This window comes from Euprymna scolopes, chromosome 25, assembly GCF_053919585.1.
Source record: "Euprymna scolopes isolate OS-2025 chromosome 25, ASM5391958v1, whole genome shotgun sequence".
Lineage (NCBI taxonomy): Eukaryota > Metazoa > Mollusca > Cephalopoda > Sepiida > Sepiolidae > Euprymna > Euprymna scolopes.
The window spans coordinates 31,131,999-31,155,319 of NC_136506.1; the positions used below are offsets into that span (position 1 = coordinate 31,131,999).

At 32.0% G+C, this 23,321-nt stretch overlaps 1 protein-coding gene across 1 annotated transcript in view; it reads left to right on the top strand.

The window, feature by feature from the left end:
• Positions 1–23,321, top strand: part of LOC145247310 (methionine--tRNA ligase, mitochondrial-like) — a 101,817-nt gene that overhangs the window by 31,525 nt on the left and 46,971 nt on the right. Inside the window, exons 6-8 of the mRNA XM_080108938.1 lie at positions 9,674–9,779; positions 10,540–10,667; positions 17,031–17,140. Coding sequence (XP_079965064.1) covers positions 9,674–9,779; positions 10,540–10,667; positions 17,031–17,140 — 344 coding nt within the window. The remainder of the gene's footprint in view (positions 1–9,673; positions 9,780–10,539; positions 10,668–17,030; positions 17,141–23,321) is intronic.

Below are 23,321 nucleotides of genomic sequence, written 5' to 3' on the forward strand. Positions count from 1 at the left end.
GAGAGAGAGAGAGAGAGAGAGAGAGAGAGAGAGAGAGTGTGTGTGTGTGTGTGTGTGTGTGTGTGTGTGTGTGTGTGTGTGTGTGTGTGTGTGTGTGTGTTTCTCATAGCAATTCTTGGAAAAGAAAATGGTTTTGTCTGAAAATTAATGTGATATTCAGTATATTTAATTCTATGGCTATAAACAAGAATACCCTTCTAGTCATATTTTTTGATTTGTAAATTACTATAAAGAGACAGTTTTGCTCAGCATCCTTTAATGATATCTTTTCTTCCTCGTAATACTGATATATATAAAGTAAAAATGTGTATCTATCTATATTATATTTCTCTTTGTTCAACCGTTTTTTCAGAAACTACTGGATCGATCTAACTGAAATTTTGTATAGACCCTTATTATGATAAGGTGCAGCAAACTAAGTATTATGGTATCTGTTCGGTAGACAGTTAGGGATTAATAGATTAATAAGGAATAGTTACTATAATACCACATTTATTCTAGAAGTTTTTTTTAGAAACTTGGGTCAAACTAGCTGAAATTTTGTATGGACCTTTGTTATAATAAAGTGCAGCAAACTAAGTATTACGGCAACCGTTCGATGTACAGTTAGGGATTAATAGGGATTAATTATCACATTTCTGTGGAATTTTCTCAAAAAATATTGGGACGATTTGGCTAAAATTTTGTATGGACCTTTGTTATGATAAGGTGCAGTGAACTAAGTAGTATGGTATCTGTCCGATGCATAGGTAGATATTAATAGCGATTAGTCACCACAATACCACATTCACTTTAAAAGTTTAGCATAAAGCACTCATTTTAAGTCAACAGCTATAACTTTTTCCCATTTTTAACAGACTAAAAGTCTATTATATTATACTATCCTGGGTGCCCGGCGTTGTCCAGGTATTTGGAGGTATATGTTGAGCAAAAAAAAATAAATAAATAAAAGTGGTAGTAGGAAGGCAGACTCGAACCTGTGACGCAAAGGCGGAAAAAAAAGTGAAAGAAAATCTTATATTTTAGCCGGAAGTCAAAAGTATTTAAAAAAATCGACCCCTCCTTGTACAAAACGGCCGAGTTTATGGTGAAGGAATTAATGTCTTTGGCCAATTTTTCAATATTTGTCGTTCGAGACGTTGAGCTTGAAAATGATGCCAATCTTGTCAGAATCTGTTGCCTTTGTTAAAAGTTTTTGCAAGATATACAAACATACATACATACATACATACATTTAAACAGACAGCTGAGATTTATATTATAGATGGCTTGAATTAAAGTTTAAAATGCAAAACTCAAGTATCATGGTTCAATTTTGCTCTAAACAGAAACATTCATTTCGAACGCGTCCCTGTCATATCAAAGAATTTACGATTGATTTTTTATGTCAGACCTTTTGGCTTGGGTGATAATAAAACTTCTCAAATGCACTTGTGATGTTCGGCTGTGTAAGATGTTAACATTAGTCAAAATCGCCTGTTCCTTTTTTCATCAGATTATTTCGATTGTTGATACTTATTGAAGACATTCCAATAAAAAAAAAACCTATCTAAGAAAATTGCCAGACATATAAAGTACTTTCGTTTAAAATTTCATAAAAATCAGTCCAGCGGTTTTGAAGTCTATAGGGAACTATAAATAAAAATTCTGCATTTCATTGCACTTTCCGTCCCTGTTGTCACAGTTCTTGCAGTGCGAGAGAACTAAATTCTATGTATGCGCGTATGCAACCAATAATGTCTGTATGAATAAATATACTAAAATTATGCTCTGCTTTTCATTGGGTGCTTTTTGTTTTATTGAATTTACATCTAGGAAACTACAGCAATAACATCATTTTACACTTAGACCTTAAATTTAAAACATTTTCTAGAATCAAAATCATATAAAGGATTTTAGACATAAGGTTTTGTATAATTATATATTGATTTTAATTTTCTATAAGGAAACATGAAAATAGTGCAAAATTCTTCTGTTTTGGAGAATTAATTTTGCTCATTCTAGAATGTGTATTCTTCTAATGTGTGTGTGTGTGTGTGTTTGTGTTTGTGTTTTTTTTTTTTTTTTTGTTTTTTTTGATACTATTTTGTGACCAAGAGCGGAGGTCCGCTTGAAATATAAAAAACATAACAATAAAAATATTAAATACAAAAAGTAACATCGTTTTTCATGCTTCGAAAAACCCTCATAACCTTTAAATCGCTATCCTAGAAGCGTACGTGGACTTTTAACATTGTGTGTGTGTGTGTGAAGAAAGAGAGAATTTTTATTTTAAGTAAATTAAGTTTTTTTTTTTCTTCTTCATTTGAGGACTGGTTTCTTCTGTGGAAAGCAACCATTTATTAAGTCGCCTAATGAGGACTTCTGGTTTTAACCGACCATTTGTTCAAAATATTAGCATGTCCAGTGACGCAACCATGTAAATTTGTTTATATTAATAAAAACTTTTCTTGCTCTTCTTTTATTGAGCACTTTTAATAATCTTGTTAAATTCATTAGTTATCACTCTTGTATACATTTAACCTGGTGTGTGTGTGTGTGTATATATATATATATATATATATATATATATATATATATATATATATAATTCTAGGTTAAAGGGATGCAAAGAAAAAAGCAATTAATTCAACAAGTTTATTAATAGTGCTCAATAAAAAGAGCAAGAGATGTTTCTATTTAATTTCAAGTGAACAATTTACATAGTTACAACAATAATAATGCTGCGGTTTTGGTTAAGTGACTTCATCAGGTAACCTAAACTTTTGAATAAAAAACTTCAAGATATGGGAAGCAAACACAAAATGTGATTACAAATAATAGGTATAATCATCAACTTGTTTCATATATATGATATAATATTATATTTAATAACCAACGCGACAATAAAATGTATTGTTTTACTGTGTACTTTTTCAGCGTCCCAATTTTTTTTACGTTTAAATTATCCAAATAAACAATTGTTAATACTTTCTGTTATTTTGTTTTTTTACATCGTTCATTTCCGTATTACGTTTAAGTTATTTTAACGCAATTTTCTTAAAAATAAATCTACTTTAACCCGTTGACAATCATAAGAGCATTTTACAACGGCGATTTACACACCACCTTCCTTTTTTTAATTTATTCTCGATTTTTTAATACACCTTTTTTAAAAACGTTCATACATTTTCTTCTACACTACCAACATCAATAAATAACCTCGAAAATGTTTTTTTAAATTTGCGTTATAAATAAATAATCAACGTGACAATAAAACGTATTGTTTTACTGTGTACGTTTTCAGTGTCCCAATTTTTTTTTTTTTTGCTTTTTTTTTTCGCGTTTAAATTAAAAGATATATCAAAATTTGAATTTAATAATAGCTAATATAACATACTGACCCAACGGATCACGAGTAGTCTAGTAATTTCCTATGACGCTGAAGACCTGAGATATTTTCAATACAAACTTAGCTTTAGTATAAGCTGTATCGCCTGAAGACGTCTCTAGTTACCAGTAACTAGCTGACCGAAACATGCATATGAATGTGTAGCAACATTGCTTATGTAAAAACAAATAGAAAGTGCATGTATATATATATATATATATATAACTACTTGATTTACTCACATAAAATTAATATACGAAAGTATAAATTTATGCGTAAACTTTAAGTATTTACTTCAAAAGTGCTCAATACATAGGTAGAGCTAATAGTTAGTAAGTTATAAAATGTATATGGCGATTAAGCTACACTGAATATTCTGCATTTCATCCACTATGGGACAATTCCAATATATTTACTGATTCCACACTAAATTCTCGATTCTGATACAATTACAAATTCTGATTATTTATAAATCTCTAAGTATTTGATTATAAAGTTGCTATCTTTTCCCCCGATTATCATAAAAACATACATTAAATGTGCACATTTCTCAAACATAAAAGTACACTTGTAGAGGGGGGGGGAGGTCTATAGATTTTAGTTTTACTGGTAATTTTAAATCAATAAATATTTATTATTTGATTCTTACTACCAGCAGTGGAAGATTTTGCTTTAAACAAAATCTTCCACTGCAAGATAATTGGAGGAAATTTAACATTGGAAAATATGCACAAATTTTTTTTTCCGATACCCCAAAAACTTCCGATTTTTCTGATTCCTGATTCCAATTAATGGTTCCAAAACTATATATATATATATATAGAGAGAGAGAGAAAAATTCATTTTTTTTTTCTTTTTTGGTAATTTTTTACCTTACAACTTCTATAGGTTTTAGACTATGCTGAATAAGACGATCTAGTAAGTAGTTTTTCAGATATGCATTATGCACTGTCATTCACTGTTCTATGCACGCGCGATAAAATAGTGCACTTCTCTCAGTACAACACTGGCCCCCCCCCCAATATTTTTTTGGGGGGGGTATACTCTTTGGGGTGGGGTGGGTATGCTGACAATATATATCAAGGTTGAACTTGGGGCAAATACTTGGACAGTCCCCCTCCCTCATAAAATGGGGTGTCTATTCCGAAAGCCATTCTTACCATGGCGACGTTGGTCGTGTCTCTTGCATACGACGTTCTAAGCATGAGGAGGTTAGGGGTGTCCATTCCGAAACCCATTCCTAACATTAGGACGTTGGGGATTAGCCACCAACAACAACCATAGTTTAATTTTTTACGAGGAGAAAGCATGCTTCCACCAGGGAACGGGTGTTGCTAGTATATATATATATATATATATATATATATATATATATATATGGTTTGTTTGCTTAGGCTTAATCTCTAAACCAACAACAGTGTAAACTATTACATACCTATCCACATTACAAAATGGGGGCTTGAATATGATCTCACCTGTTTATGATTTGTTTCACACATTAGACATGTAGCAATGTTTCTTTAATCTTTTGCCAAATTCCCTTGTTTCAGTCTCCAAAAAACGAAGTACGAAACTCTTGCCAAACTATATTACATTTATATTTAGAATCCATCTGCTTTAAATAGACAATTGTACGATGTAATCTCGGGTTAGTTCCTTTGAGACAGAAAGGCTGATAACATTTCATTTATCTGGGGACAATTCAAAACACCTTTGTCTTAATAGCAAAAATTATTTTCGTTTTCTTGTTTGTTTTCCCTCCCAGTTTTGAGATTCTCAGATTTTAAAACAATTATCCAATCCATAATATTTCTTCAGTTTCAGCATTTAAGTTTTTCTTTTTTTTTTTTTTCTTTTCCTTTTTAGACATAGCTAATTTTAACTTTCTGTACCCTGACACAGTTAAGCAATAATTAACCAAAAAGACAATAAGCGATTAGAAAAATTATTTAATAACGTATTAGTAGAAGGTCAACGTATTGGCTGAGTTGTCTTTTTAGCTTGTTGCTAAAGTTGATATATCGGCTGTTCAGTCTTGGAAGGGTTAAACATTTATCATTTTTTGGACCCCCCCCCCCCGACAAAGGAGAGATTGGACCTGGTAATTCACTTCCGTTCGTTTGTTCACACTTTTTTCAATAACCACACCTTAAATTTTTAAAAACATTCTTCACAAACATTAGTCATTTTTACCAGAACGGATTTTTCAGGATAACTCTGGTTGCCCCCCCCCCCCTAGGGGGCATTATGGGAGTAAAATTGCCCCCAAATCGTTCATTCGTTTGTTTTTTTGCATTTGCTCAATAACCATGCCTGGGATTTTTTTAAAATTTTGCTCACATATTAGTCATGGTGAAAGTAAATTTTTCACTTGTGGAAGGGGAACTCTGCATACTCGGCTTGTTTTTTAAGTATTCATCCTTTTGTTTACATATTTAGAGTTGGTTTAAACATCATGCCTTCTTTAAATGTTAATGCTTTTTTTTTAAAGATTTTTTTTTTTTTTATGCATGTGTGGTTTTATAGAAAAAGGAAAAAGTTGTATCACTATAATCGGTCATGAACTCGGGGATAGTTACTTGACATTTTTTTTTTATAAAAATAAAATTATTTTACTTTTAACAATTAAAAGGAGCATATTGATTGTAGACCAACATCTCGTCGGACGGCACAAAACTGCTATGAGCATCGCTGCCATGCAATCCATCTCCTTCGCTATCCCTACTTCAATTGTTTAATACAATTCTTCTCTCTTTAAAAAAAGAAAAAAAAAAAAAAAAGAGGGAAACATGCATACAGGCAATAAAAAAAACAAAGGCACTAAAATATTGTCATTTTTTAAAAACCTGATTTTAGCGTTCAAGTTTAACCTTTGTCACTGTGCACCCGGTCACTTAAACAAGTTCAGATCAGTAGCCGTCGCCTTCCAATATGAGTCAAGCTGATATGCATTGATATTTTGAAATATCTGCCTCTGCCTGTATCTGCATATCACCCCTATGAGTACAGAACAAGTTTGGTACAAGGTTTATTGATGCTGAAAGCCTCAGCTCTCCAAAAGGCAACTTCTTAATGTGCCACAAAGTCAATTTCTAATATTCGAAACAATTTTATTGGGCATCTTCGTTATGTAAAGAAATAAAATTAGAAAAGTTTGTTGGCTGCTAAAATTCTACAAGTAGCATGTGGTATCCATACTAAGGAGATCTTATATAAGCTGCAAATCTATTTACCTGTAAAGTTGAGTTTTCTTCTTTTTTTTTTTTTTTTTGCTCTGACAGTGATTTAATATCACTGTCAGAGCGAAAAAAAGAAAAAAAAAGCCTACTTTTTCTATTTAAAAATTATTAAAACAAACTTTTTGATGTATTCGGCCATGGATATGCAAGCGACTACATGAAGCAAAAATAATTTGCATATTTCTTTGAAAAACCAGTGTTTATTAATTATTCGTTTTTGATGGTTCTTCATTAGATGATTGGTATCATTTCACTATTACACTTAATTCTTTTTATACATATTTTTTGTATTCTGCATAATTTTGTAGAATTTAAGATGAAACGTAGATATGTTTTTTATCTCTCTCTCCCCTCTTTCTTAGAACTGAATGTCTGGAACTCTCTTCCGTTTGCCTGTTTTCCAACTGACTACAATTTGGTTGTCTTCAAGTCCAACATAAACAAAATCTTGATGAACCGTCCCCTTAAGTAATGCAATTTACCAAATATCCACTACTAACAATTACTACGATATTATTCCATTAACTACTGTACACTCAATAACCCTTATCCTCGAGTGGTCTCTGAGCCTTGATAAGTGATGACCTCTATGTAAAAAAAAAAAGAAAATGCAAGCAACTACATTATGGTCAACTAATTTTCATATTCCTTTGAAAAACGAGTGCTAATTAAATATATGGGTTCTTATTAGATGATTGGTTTCATTTCATTATTTCGCTGTATTTTATTTATGCATAGTTTCTACATTCTGCATAATTGTGTAGAATTTAAGATGAAAAAGTTTTAGCACGCTGAAATATTTTTATATATATTCATGTAAAACTGACCTTGTCGGTGTGTATGTGTGTGCAAAAAGTCTCTACCAAACCCCTCTCTGTATATTTGGTCTACAGAAATGAAATTTGATATATAGGGACCTGTAGCACACTTTCAATTTGGTTGTTGGCTGATAAAATAGCTGCTAAGGAATCAAAATTAAAAACAAAAAAAACTTGGCCGACTAAGCATTCATGGTCTTTATCTCTATTAAGCACTCATGGTTTTGATCTCTGTTAAGCATTCATGGTCTTGATTCTTGTTAAGCATTTATGGCCTTGATTTCTATCAAGTATTCTTAACATCTATCAAGCATTCATGGTCTTGATTTTTATCGAGCATTCATGGTCTTGATTTTTATCGAGCATTCCTGGTCTTGATTTCTATCAAGAATTTCTGGTCTTGGTTTCTATGAAGCATTCCTGGTCTTGGTTTCTATCAAGCATTCCTGGTCTTGATTTCTATGAAGCATTCCTGGTCTTGATTTCTATCAAGAATTTCTGGTCTTGGTTTCTATGAAGCATTCCTGGTCTTGGTTTCTATGAAGCATTCCTGGTCTTGGTTTCTATGAAGCATTCCTGGTCTTGATTTCTATCAAGCATTCCTGGTCTTGGTTTCTATCAAGCATTCCTGGTCTTGATTTCTATCAAGCATTCCTGGTCTTTGTTTCTATCAAGCATTCCTGGTCTTTGTTTCGATCAAGCATTCCTGGTCTTTGTTTCTATCAAGCATTCCTGGTCTTTGTTTCTATCAAGCATTCCTGGTCTTTGTTTCTATCAAGCATTCCTGGTCTTTGTTTCTATCAAGCATTCCTGGTCTTTATTTCTATCAAGCATTCCTGGTCTTTGTTTCTATCAAGCATTCCTGGTCTTGTTTTCTATCAAGCATTCCTGGTCTTGGTTTCTATCAAGCATTCCTGGTCTTGGTTTCTATCAAGCATTCCTGGTCTTTGTTTCTATCAAGCATTCCTGGTCTTGGTTTCTATCAAGCATTCCTGGTCTTGGTTTCTATCAAGCATTCCTGGTCTTGGTTTCTATCAAGCATTCCTGGTCTTGGTTTCTATCAAGCATTCCTGGTCTTGGTTTCTATCAAGCATTCCTGGTCTTTGTTTCTATCAAGCATTCCTGGTCTTGGTTTCTATCAAGCATTCCTGGTCTTTGTTTCTATCAAGCATTCCTGGTCTTGGTTTCTATCAAGCATTCCTGGTTTTCTATCAAGCATTCCTGGTCTTGGTTTCTATCAAGCATTCCTGGTCTTGGTTTCTATGAAGCATTCCTATCTTTGATCCATATCAAACATGTTTCATTACTTTTCCTGCTCTGATGTCACTTCTTGCAACTCAGTCGTTAGAAAAAAGGTAGAAAGCTCACTTTATCCCCAATTGTAATAAAAGTTGTGACGTAAAGTATCCTCACAGAGAAAAGTGTGATACCACACCTAGTACCCCACCGACAGTTTGTCACCCCAACGTTATGTTTTGTGGATTTCTTCTCCATCGTCTTGTCTTCTTATGGCCATATCATCATAGTCTCACACACAGGTGGTTGCCGATGGCATGCACACAAGTTCACAAGTAGAAAAAAAAATAAAACATAAGAAAAACACAGATTCCGATGCAGCACATATATGTCGGGTGGACTATGGGTGTGTGTGTCCTCATCAACCCTCTACACGCTAAAGCCAACATCTACGTCCTGTTGAGGCTAGGTTCATCCATTGCTATCAATTCATCTTCCCATCTGCTTCAAGCCACAATCCATCTTCAATCGTTTTCCAAATTCTAACTGTTCAAGCATCCAACTCAATTTTGACTGTCATAAACTATACCATTGCAAACTGGACTCTTGTTAAAGTGTCCTACTAACGACTGTTGTAAAAATCCAACGTAATTGCCCCTCATTCGTTTCTATTGTCATTAAAATACTCATTGATTGTCACAAACCCATAGCCTATTATTTGATCATTTTGTTACAGTCATTCTTCATACCCTAACCAGCAATTCCATGTCGTTTCTTTTGCCTATGTTACTGTCTACAAAGAAACCCCATTCTCCATTTCTTTTGCTACCTATCTCATGTCTTTTCTTTTCCTGCTTCCTAGCACTCAACAGCCACAGGTCGACTATAGTATCATAATATTAAGTGTTGATCGGGCACCATTATCCAGCAGTGAGATTGTCCTTGTTAAGAAACACCTTATTGAGGCTATACTTGATTATTACTTTATGCTATTTTTGTCTAATTTCCAGGTATGCTCTGAAACCGGAAATCCAGTTATTTGGCTCGAGGAGGAAAATTACATGTTTAAGTTATCACACTTTATTCCACATTTGACTGAATGGCTCAACTCAAAAGGTAATTTTTTTTACATTTTTCTTTTCAGCTAAATTCCTCCAATGTATTCCTTCTGTAAATTTATCTCTAGTGTTCAATCAAGACTATACTTCTGCCAAACCAACCAACAAACCCAACCAAAAGCATAACCTCCTTGGTGGAGATAACTATGGTGGACATTTTTTTATAGTTTAGTCTTGGGATGATTAATTGGAATTGTAAAAATTTATGCTTATTTTCTGATACCAAAAAATGATTCTTCATAATTTTTTTTTTTTTTTTTTTTTTAGTGTGTGTGTGGGGGGGGGGGTCTGTTTTTGTTTAAAACTTACTTTTCCATTGTATATTTCTTTTTTGTTTTTATTTAAAACTTAACTTTTCCATTGCTAGTATTGCAGATAAAAATCATAAATATTTATTGATACTAAACTAAAATCTATAAATCAACCTCCACAACTATATTTTCATGTTTGCAAAAAAATATATACACATATGGGTTATTACGGTAATCCCTCCCCCCCAATTTTTTTTAAACCATCTTTATAGCTAAATATTTAGAGATTTTTAAAAAATCAGAATCGGTAATTGTATTGGCATCAAGGAAAATATTGGACTCAGCCCATCAATATTAGACTGGAAGAACCCTTGAAAATAACCCTTGAAAAGAATCAGAATCAGTAATTGTATCAGAATTGAGAATTTAGAACAGAATTAGTAATTGTATTGGAACCAAGAAAAATATCCCCATCACTAATAAAAATTAATTTCTCATATGTTACAGTTATCCAGCCTTCCATGTGGAATGCCTTGGTCAACAGTTATCTTCCTTCTTTGTCTGACCTCTCCATTTCTAGACAAAGAGAAAGACTTTCTTGGGGGATTCCAGTGCCCGGTGATGATACTCAAACGGTTTGTATATCATGTTGTAAAATTATTTAAAAAAAAAAAAAAACATAAAATGAGCAACAATCAAAAGGACAAATTTTAGCTTAACATGTTTTTTTCTTACTTCCAGTTGAATTTTATTCAAAACAATATGGTGTACACACTCATTTGTAGTTTTATTTATAAGCACGTTTTGTTATATATGCACACTTTTAACTTAAAAAGAAAAAATGGTTATTGTCAACATTGTCTGCTCTTTTTAATTTCTGGTTTCTGCTCTGTGGGTAGGTCAATAATGACAAGCAAGATATGGTCCCTTCTTATTAATAATTATCTTCCTATCAGTCAAAATACCACTTCCTCATAACTAAATTAAATACTATGATAATAATAATTAAAAAGAAACAAAAACAACACTCAAGAACAACTATATATATATATATATATATATATATATATATATGTATATTAGTGATGGGGCAATTCCAATATTTTTCCCTGATTCCGATACAATTATCAATGCTGTTCTACATTACCAATACTAATACTCATTATTTTGAAATTTCTAAATATTGAGTTTTGGAGAGGTGGGGGGTGGGGGGTCAGATTACTGTACCTACCCACGTAATATGTAATTTCGCAAATGTAAAACTATACGGGGGGGGGGGGGATTTATAGATTTTAGTTTTACTCATAGTTCAAATAATAATTAATTATTAATATATATATATATATATATATATATATATATATATATATATATTAATAATTAATTAATATAATTAATATAAATATTAATAATTAATTAATATAAATACTAATAATTAATTAATATAATTAATATAAATATTAATAATTAATTAATATAAATACTAATAATTAATTAATATAATTAATATAAATATTAATAATTAATTAATATAAATACTAATAATTAATTAATATAATTAATATAAATATTAATAATTAATTAATATAAATACTAATAATTAATTAATATAATTAACATGAATATTAATAATCATTAATATGAACCATGGAAAACAATTAAAAGAATCGTTTTTACATCAGAAATAGGCACAAATTTTTTCAGTACCCTAAAATGTTCTGATCTTTTCTATTCCTAATTCCAGTTAATTGTCCCAATATATATATATATATATATATATATATATATATATATACTCTTTATTACTGCTCATGTAAAAACAAATAAAGAGTGTATATATATATATATATATATATATATATATATATATATATATATATACATACTCTTTATTTGTTTTTACATAAGCAGTCATGAGTATGTTTCGGTCAGCAAGTTATCAGTAACTGGAGACCTCTTCAGGTGATACAGCTGTATTGGTAACTAGCTTACCGAAACATGCTCATGACTGTGTAGCAACATATTACTGCTTATGTAAAAACAAATAAAAAGTATACCCTGCTCTATTTTGGTATTGAGCACTCTTGTTTTAACCTTGCTACACTTCGTTGATTACCTAACCTCTGGAAAACAATAACCTCAGATTATATATATATATATATATATATATATATATATATATATATATTTTATTTTATTCAAATTAAAACAACGTTTCTATATGAACTCTCATTCTTGATGTTATTCTCACGTTGCCTACACACAGTTCAAACATTTCAAAATGCAACCGCTAGATACAACGCGCGGCTCTTTACAAACAGACTTCTTTCTCCAACTTACAACATGGCAAGGAAGAAGAAAAGGATAAAAACAACACACTGAAGATGGAGTATACCTCTGAAATATATTTGTGATAAATTTCAAACAAGTAAAGTGTTTGTTTATTTTCTTTATATTACATTGTGATTTGGCTTTCAAGCGTACTTGATGCATATTTTATATATATATATATATATATATATATATATATATATATATGCTTGTGCAAATGGAAATTCATTTAACTTTCTTGAAGTTATATATTTGGATTTTACCGTCACTGGATTATTTATCTTCTACCAGACTATCCATTCACGTGTAATCACCTTTTTCTTCACCATATTCCCTCTGCTTCACTTTTTTATCAAGTAAGATCTTTGACTTACTTGTTGTTTCATCAAATACTTTTGCATGCAAAATCCAATCCCGCATTTTGCTAATTCCTAACCTCTGATGAGAAGGAAAGTATTTCTTCGAAACTCCATGGATTAAGGACTATTCACTTATCTAGTGTTTCCTTTTCAGATTAAATATGTTTTTAACTCATTTCAAAGTGTTTTTTAACATGTTTTATTGACTGTTTGCTCTCATATATATATATATATATATATATATATATATATATATATATATATATATATATATTAATAAAGTAACCGCAGGAATTTCCCTCTTGAAAAAAAAAGTATTGTAGATTTGCAACAACAGATGCTACATACAAATTCAATACAACTAGACTTTCAAACACCTTTGCAGACACATGCCCTACCACTGCCACTAGGAGGAAGTTATAGAATAAGAGACAATGAAATGGAGTTATATTCTATATTCAAAAGCAACTTTATTTGTCATCTTCGTTAATAGCATGTACAAGAGAGAAACGGGTTAGTAGGTGGAAGTGTTCTTGTGTGTAAAGATAGATTTAATATAATGCCGGCTTGTTGAAGGTGAGAAGAGTGTTCATATGTGCTTGTATTTATAGTAGTTGTGAAAAGAGTTTCTGATGTGGGAATGTAAATTAGATATTCGGCAGTTAGATATAGGTCAGGCCTGTTGAAAAGGATGGAGAAAAGTGTTTAATGTGTTTATGTAAGTAGTAGCGTGCGTTCGATAATAGAGACGGGACAAAGGGTTAGTGTATCGTGGTAGGAAAGAGAACGTGTGTGAAGCACACGTGGAAGCAAGTTTTGACGGTAGCCATGTTGGCTTGTTGTACTCACGTTAGGCCTGGGGCCAAAGGCTCAGGCGAATATCTGCCGTCCAGCAGGGCCAGGAAGAAAGAGCGTAAGAGGTTTTACTTTTTATACACTCAGTCATGTACATGAGAGCTGGCTTGTGATTGGGCAAGCCAAGTAAGATGGAAGATTTAAATCTTGAGCCGCGAGATTTAACTCCTGCTACTGTGCTTGTTGCAAGTTCATCTGCTACAAACTCTACACTTCCACAGATTCTGTGCTTACACCGGCCATAACTGGCTCATACATACACAGATATACAATTATCTTTCCCATAGTAGTAAAATAATTGCATGGTGGATTCTGAGAATACAGTCCAATAAAAAGAAGAATTCTCTACAGGACACAATTCTGCTAACAAAAACAAACTAATAATCGCTCAAAAACAGAAAATTATATACTGGTAACATTAAAATTATCCTAATGTTTCTTGCAACTTAATGTGTACTTGTAACTTATTTTTAACAAATGTAAATATGCACAATATATCAACACGCCACTATACCCCCCCCTTCAAAACAGCCCTAAAAAAATATACCTTTTAAGCGTATCAATATTTATTTTTCTATTTTGAGTGATTATCAAGAATTTAATTATGCGATATATGTTTTTTTTTTGCTGTTTTGTTTCTTTGCAATTTTTACTCCTGTTGACGATTTGATTTAATTTTATATTCATGACCAATTACCTATGCTCCAAAGCTATGACTTATCATGTCAACACTTCCTTTTTAGAACTAAATAAACGCTTTCATATAAGTTAAAACACAAAAATATTATGCAAGTAGGTTTCAAAGTAAATTTGACTTGCTACGAAAACACTTATTTGTTATATATTTATTTTATTTTTTTTACCACTTTTACTTTCTGTGGAGTATTTTATTATTTAGAAGATGTGATACTTTTAGAAAAAAAATGCATGCAGTATACCAAAAAGAAAAACAATAGCTGACTTGAAAGATGCTGTCATCGGTAGAAGGTATTTATCTGCCTCTGATTTGATTTGGACCATTTTTCGTAATTTTTTGAAGTTATACTGATTTAGGCATGACAAATAAGTACGTAATAATGTTTTCCCCTTAAATGCTTATTTTTTTTAGAATCAGCCAGTACCTGCAGGTTATCGCCCCAAACCACCACTAATCACCAGTAACCAATAGTGCTGACAATCACAGACAGTGGCTTCCACTAGCTGCCACTGGAAAACAATGCCAGTGGAAGCCAGATTATTTCATTTAGGCCATGGCCACCAGTGTCTGCTATTTTTCAGGGATGGTAGTGGCCACCAACAACCACCGTAGTTTAATTTGTTTTCAAGGAGGGTCCTTTAACAATTCTGTTTTGGATCTGTGTCATGCTTCCACTGGGCAATGCTGGTTAATGGCTCCTGCTAGTATATATATATATATATATATATATATATATATATATATATATATAGGTGGAGTAGAAGTTGTAATTTGAGAGTTGAAACAAAAAAATAGAGATTGACTCCACCCTTAAAGTTTTATGAAATTTAATTCTAAAGCTTTGACATATGTTTAATTATGTTTTTTTATTTCTGTTTTTTTTTTTTTTTTAATTTTTTATTTCTTTTTTAAATAGGAGTAACCCCCAAAATAAATGAATACTTTTTTTTTTTTTTTTTTTGGCTCTAATCTAGTTCACATTTTCCTAAAGTTGATGAAATTGATAATTTTTAGAATTTTTCTGGGTGTGTGTTACAAAACAATCAGATTGTTTTTATGTATGACTTCCACTTTAGAGAAAAAATTAAAAAAAAAAAAAAAGGATCATGTTTCCAACAAGCCCCCCCAGATTCTGAAAAGAATAGCATTTTATCTGGCATCAGTAATTCAAATAAAACAAATGAATCATTTCTAATTATGCCTGTTATGTGACAATTAACCACTATTATACAATCCATGTTCATATGCCAGAGAGTTTTATCTATATATATATAAGTAAAAAAGGTGTGTGTGTGCGTGTGAGAACACTTCTCAATCTATATACTCAACAAATTTTTTATCTACAGAAATGTTTGGTATATAGGGTATTTAGACATGCGAAAAACTTTTTAATCGGTTTTCATCCAAAAAAAGGGGTAGCTAAGGGAAAAAATTGAAAAATTGGTACTTCAGGGTCATCAAATTTTTATGTTGTCAATTGTTTCACAAATGTGCACGTGCAAATCATTCACATTGTTAAGAATAAGTAGGTTTGAAAACATTTTCTAAAACATGTCAAGCTGGCTTAATGGTTATTGTTCTTGACTCCCTGTTTTTAGGTCTTGGTTTCGATCTCAGCTTGAGTAATTTTTTTTTTTTTTTTACTTATAAGAACTATTTAGAAAAAACAATATTTGCATACACATGTCTCAGTTTCTTTCCATTTTTTTTACTTCATTTTTTATTTTAAGGAATTTAACATTATGTTTAATACCGGGCAACACTGGGTACATCTTCTAGTCATGGAAAAGAGTAAGGAGCGTAGAAAGTTGACCATAGGTTTACTTTAGACAGCTTTGTAACTCTTGCTTCCCTTATTTTGTTCCTTTAGTCCTCACATTCTATGAGTGATGGTAAGGCTGGTGCTATTTAGATCAGACTGCTTGAAGAGTTGAGCCGAAGTCTATGGACCAGAATCATTGGCACCCCTCCATCAGGCATTAAGCCTGCTGGGTTTTCAACTCCTGAATACTCACACTTACCAAACACGACAGACACAAACTGCTTGAATTCCTTCATTGTTGTCTGCTCATTAAAAACAACCTTCTTATCCTCTTTCAACCCACCTGTAATTTCTACTGGTAATTTAAGGATCTCAATATAATGGAGATTTAGTGTCTGTCTGTATTAACCCAAGAATTCTCATCCATTCTTTCAACACACATCTCCCGAGATTGTCGTAATTTAATCTTCTTTGAGGTCATCCAATCTAAACCAGCCTTTAAGACTCCCATCTATCGTATCATGTCTCTTCATGCAATGCATGTCTGCAACTCTCACAAGTCAGGTTTCATTTCTATACATCATCACACAGCATACAGGAGTCTTTCCTTGGTCAACATGTAGGGAAAATCATAACTTACTTGGCTAGCGTGTGTGCATGTTTCAAAGGGTCAGTCATGTAACAAAAAGGAAAGAAAAACTAAATTGATGACACCCAGTTGGTTTTATAGTTGACGGTCACGTTAGTGATGCAGACTGTCGCTGTTTCTATACAAATGAGACAGGTGAATAAAAACGGACATGAAACAAATGGAAACGAGTTGGAAGAAGGTGTGCTATGTACATAATCGTGTGCAAATCAACTTGAAAGAGTGTTGAGTTGTGAAGTTGGAACTTTTGACAACAGTGTTGAGTTGTAGAGTCGGAAATTTTGATAGCAGTGTGTTGAATAAGCCATTATTCAAATGTTGTTTCTTTTTTCTACTTCCTTTAAGATTTATGTTTGGCTGGATGCATTAGTCAACTATTTGACTGTGACAGGATATCCCCAAGAGCAGATCCAATGGCCGCCCACTTGTCAAGTTGTTGGGAAAGAAATATTAAAGTAAGTTGTCTTCTACCGCAAATGCAAAGAACTCTCCTTTCTTTTTTCGCATGTTTAATATAACACACAACCTCACATCTGTGGAAATCGTCATTGATAAATTGCTTTCCTGAAGGTGACATTATGGTCATGTTAAAATCCAATGTTAATAAACACTTGTCATAAACCATCCTCATAAATAATCAAATTTTATTCATTTTTTTGAGTGATTACTAGGGCTATGACAACAACAAATTCTTTTCATTGTTTTAACTCTCAAGTGTGTATCCATTGATATCTTATATGCTTTTATATAGAGTGATGTGTTTCCCAGTTGATTAACTGTGTCGGATATATATTCGAGAGTCAAAACAATGAAAAGAATATGCTGTTGTCATAGCTCTAGTGATTACTGGGCCCATAACCTCTTGAGTCATTCTTGTAATAAAAAAAATGATCCAAAAAGGGATGGCAGAAGAAATTACTATTGTAGAAAATTTTTTTATAAAATTATCCAATTCTAAATATAAAATGTAGTTGTCCTAATCAAATATTGGCAGTATCAATCCATTTAGAGAAGCTTTGATTTGTGGAGAATTCCAGGTAAAGAATGGTAGTATTGATCCAGTCAGAATCAGCAGTCCTTCTCTTGTGTCGAGATTGATTGAAAAATTCCAAGAGCTTCGGTATGTTTTATTCTAGATCTTGATTGTCTTGTTCTTATCACCCCTGACTATAAATATAATCGTCCAAATCTTTGTGATCATATCCAGTACTAATATGCCAAAAATATTGTAACAGTCCAACATATGCCAGCCTGTAAAATGGATGTTAAGCTGAAGTAGTAGTAGTCCTCTTGTGTTGAGATGAAAAGCTACGACTGAAAAATTCTAAGAATTTCAGTATATTTTATGCGGCGATTTTTTTTTTTTTTTTGTATCTGAATGGTTCGTTCTTATTACCCCTGTCTATAAATATAATTGTCCAAATCTTTGTGATTATACCCAGTAAATTATACCAAAAATATTGCAACACCTTCCATTCTTGATTTTCAATAAAGTTAAAATATATATATGAGAGTCCATTGTATATATATATATATATATATATATATATATATATATATACAGTAGAACCCTGGAATACGGTGGTCCTATATGTTTTTTTTTCAGGTTACAATGTGGAATACGATGCTTTTCCGGTCCTTATTTACGGTATTTGCCCCATGTTACAGTGCTATAATGTTATTTGATTATGTGTATTATATACTGTACTGTATTTTGTTACTAATTTTTAATGTTGTATCCCAAGATTCTACTGTATATTTTTTTTTTCAAATATTTAAACTGTTTTCATACTGTATGCATATCTTGCTAGTCTTTCTCTACTCTGTAATTACTTCAATGGAAGATGCTTGACTTCACTTCAATCTCTGGTTTCTCCTTGTCTCACATCACACCAAGAATTCATCTTTTTGCCATTATTGCAAAAACGGTTCCTTTTAAAGTGCCTAACATCAAAATGGAATTTCTAAAAAAAACAATTTTTTTTTTTCAAAACCTTTACAACTTCATGGGATTGCTTTCTTGTAGGCTACAGCATAGTCTTCAACAAACACTTACATGTACTATCTTTATAATTTATCAATTTATTTTTTCATTCCATTCTCTATTTTCAATCCCTTCATAATATTTTTCATCATTCAACTGACAATCTATCCATTTCATTAATACTTGTCCTCAAATTTGAGAATTGATAAATACTAATTCATTAATTAATATTTTTAGATGCAGTTGGATTTTATGTTTCTGAATTTTTGAGCTGACAATTGATTCTTTGGATTGCTGTTCTCATCTTGAGCGTTATTTTCACAATGTTTTGGTCGATGTAATTTCCAACCTTTATGGTATAAGGGTTAATGAATGTAAGGTGGTAGTGTAATAATCGTTAATCGTGAAAGTTGGGTAGAATTTGTTTACTTAAGAGGATGGTTCAACAAGAACTCTTGGCACTTCTACATTATCAGAACGAAATTTTGTAGTTGATAAATGGAGTTTTCAGATAAAAAACAATGGTTTCAACTGATTTTTTTATCAAGTTTAATAAGTTACAATGGTAGCTTATAAATTATGCACTCGAAATTACCTTAATATTACTGAATTATTAAAGAAAACAACTTTAATCGTGTTAGCAGGTGAAAAATAGAGGCCATCTTGTTTAAATCAAAACAGAAAATTACCTCCCTTTTGAACTCTTACATGAGCAAATACGATCGTTTTCTTCAAATTCTATTTTCTTTAATAAATAATTTTCTACCTTATCGATTTTCATAATTTTTGGATATAATCATCTTAAAAATACGAGGAATACGTAAATACCATTGTTTTCATGTGAAATTCAGTTTTATGATTACCAAAATTTCGTTCTGATAGTGTAGAAGCACTGAACTTTTTTACATTAGGCTTGAAAGTTACCATATTGTAGTCGGCCAGGAATAGGCAAGTGAAACAGGTAGGCAATTCTAGGAAAGATGCTTTGTTCATGGAATTTGCATTTTTAGTTAGAGAGTGGGGAAATTGCTGATAGTGGTTGTCAAACTCGGGAATTTTCTGCCTAACTTTGAAATCTTTCTGTCAAACTTGGGAATCTGCACAAAATTTTGAACAGAACCCTTTATTTAATCCACAGAAGTAGCATGTTCTCGTTCTGTCAGCCATGACTGGATAGAAGTCGCAATTGTATTTTCCATTGCCCACAACGAGGATTAACCTTTCAGAAGAATGTCATTTTTACAACTGAATCTTTCCAGATACTCTAACCACTGTGCTTTATTTAACCCACAGAAGTAGCATGTTCTTGTTCTGTCAGCCATGAGTAGGTAGAAGTCCTAAGTAATTCGTAATTGTATTTTTAGTGTCACCTGCATTAAGGATTGAACTGAGGTTAAAGTACTTGGTAAAATTCAGTTGTAAGTTTTTTTGGGGAGAAGTTACATAGGAGTTACCACTTATCAAGGCCCGGAAGCTACTTGAGGATAAGGGTTAATGGGTGTACAGTAGTCCATGGGATAATAGTAATCATCATCTGTGGAAGTTTGAAGTTGTTGAATACAAAAAGTTGAATTACTTATGGGGACAGTTCCTCAAGAACTTGTTTATGTTGGACTTGAAGACAGTCAAATTGTAGTCAGCTGGAAAGCAGGCAAACAGAAGAGAGTTCCACAGGTATGCAGTTGTAAGAAAGAAGATTTGTTGTTCATGGAATCTACGTTTAGGTTTAGGCACAGATAAAGAGTGAGGGAAATTATTGATAGTGGCTTTAGCTAGACGATTATTTTTCGTAAAAGTTTAGCAAGGGGGGGGGCATAGATTGGAGCTTAGACGAGCACTTGCCATGAAAATAACGATAAAGCAGAGACAGGCTCACAAGTTCCACATATTCATGTGATGGAATAAGAACATGCTACTCACATGAATTCTCACATGAAATTCTGTTCAGATTCGTTCCCGAGTTTGATAGGATACACTTGGAAGAAAACAGTAATCTGAAAAAAAAGACAATATATTCAAACACAGTAGTGGTTGAATATATGGTTAAGTGGCAGTTTAACTAATTTAGAACTGCTTTAAAGCTTCACTGCTCACTCATTTTTCGACAAAATTTCAAACAATTATTACAGTTTATAGATAACCTTCTCAGCTATATCGTGAAAAAAAAAAAAAATTCAATTTTCGTTCAGTAAAACAAAAGTTATGATGAATTTACTGGTGTTCAAAATCATTAAAAAAAAAAAAACGTAAGGAGGTGAGCGACGTTTTTTATGACTAGTTTCTATAGCAACCATTTCACTTCAGTGACTAGCGTTGCTACCAATTCACTGATCTCGCAAAAAGAGAAGTAACAAGTGAAGCAGAGAAAATGAAAGCATGAAAGGGAGATAATTGGGAGGATTTTATTGAAAGCAGACGAGTGCAATACATTGTTATTACATATGCATATGTTATGTTTATAGGGGCAAAAAAATAAGACTGAAATTAAACAAAGAACAAGTGAATTTACTAGAAGCCTGGAAAAATCATGGATTACAATAGAAAAATGCGAGCAGAAAAGGACAAGATATTCTAGTAAAAATATAATAAATGTATAACTTAAAATATTGTAGCATTAAGATTTTTTTTTAAATTCAATTTATAACATTATATAATAAATTTTTAATGCTACAATATTTTAAGTTATAAATTTATTATATTTTTTACTAGAATATCTTGTCCTTTTCTTTTCCAGTCCTTTACATTTCCATGTTTAAGCTTAACCATATTACTTTTCATGCTTGCATTTTTCTATTGTAATGCAGTTTTGTTTGTCAATATAGAAAATATTTTAGCTAAAAATATTATTCACCAAAATTTATAGATAAACTGTAGCTGATTAGGATAAAAAAACGAGTCATTCTTATGTCAGCTGTTATGATTCAAGGATTTTTAAGAAATTCTTTTTGTATTCAACAGTCTAAGACCACCCTCACATTTTCAGAAACAAAAAATGCTATGTGCTAAAACGAGCATGGAATTTATGGACAATGCTAACAGTTTTCTTGAAGGTTTCCGGTCAGCGATGCAAACTTTTCATCTGTGAAGCAAATGATGTAACAGAGAATGGCGTTTAAGTCAAACAATTACCAAGAGAAGATACCAATTCAGCAGAAATTCCTATAGGATATATGATGAAAAATATATATCATAGCATTACAAATTAATTTTTTCTTTTTAGATAATTGTTATTTTATCAACTTGCATGAAAAAAAAAAACTATGTAAAAGATGCTTAAAACCGTTTGAATTATGCAAATACCATCAGTAGTTCAAAAGTTATGAGAATTTTAAGTGCCAAAATTTAGGCTTTTCTGTGGACATTTTTCTTTAGAAAAAGTGGGCTAAATTACGGACCTCAACATTTCAAGAAATTCGGTAATTTCGCCACCATTTATTTATTTTTCAAGCTATTTCCATGAAACTTGGCACTCTTATGTAAACTTGTGTGTTCTTTCTGATTATGCAGTCAAATCTGATGTATCTCTTTACCATAAGCCATGAATTATAAATTCAGATGTACAAATTTCAATTTTTTTAAAACCGGCGCATGGTATCATACAGTGGGTGTCTCTTTATGAACAAAACTAGTATTATAGTGGTATTTAAATATAGCTTTATTGAGAATAGGCATTTACCTGCCTCCTCACCAAAGGAGAGCTTAATCTGGGTGTAGCCATTGAATGCCTAAAGAGCATTCATGGCCATCATAACAGCAAAATGAAGGAGAGAAATAATTATTATTTCGTGATTATAAAGTGCAATTTGAAAAAATATTTATAATAATATTATTTTTTCAGCACAGTCTCTAAACTTCAATTTCCAACTATAATTTTTCTAACAAGTTTCAAAACAAAGTAGGAGAGAAATAAACCCTGTACAAAATTGGCTTTGAAACCTAGTAGGTGATGCCCTTTTCTCTTCCCTGCAATCTCTTTTCCACAGAGGAGATGTCCCAAGCCTATCTCTACTCTAGCACTATTTTCATGGCAAATGCTTGACTGAACTCCAGTCTATCTCCCCCCCTTGCTAAACTTTTACAAAAGAAACACTGAACTAGCTATAACCACTGTACCTAAATCTAAACGCAGATTCCATGAACAAAGCTTCTTTCCCAGAATTGTCCACCTGTGGAACACTGTTCTGCTGGCCTGCTTCCTGGTTGAATACAACATGGTAGCCTTCAAATCCAATGTAAACAAATTCTTGTTGAGCCGCCCCCATAAATAATCAAATTCTTCCCAATTTACACCATTAGTGATTACTGCACTACCATTATACATTCATTAATTCATATCCTTGAGTATCCTTCGGGCCTTGATAAGTGGTGACTCCCAAGTATTAAGAAATAAAAATTTTTCTAAAAATATGCTTCAGAGAATATTCTATCTCCCAAGAGAGAACTTAGTATTATTGCCTAGAAGTTTTTCATATTACTCTCAGAGTGCTCATGTCTTAAGGGAGTTACTAATGAAAATAAATCATCCAAAACAATTAAGAACCCACAAATATTTAAAAAAGTGACATCTACATTCTGTTGGAAGATTGTCCCAGATATTTTGTGTGTTACCTTTCCTTTGCAGTGCTTTTATCATTTTATTCCTTCTGTTCTAG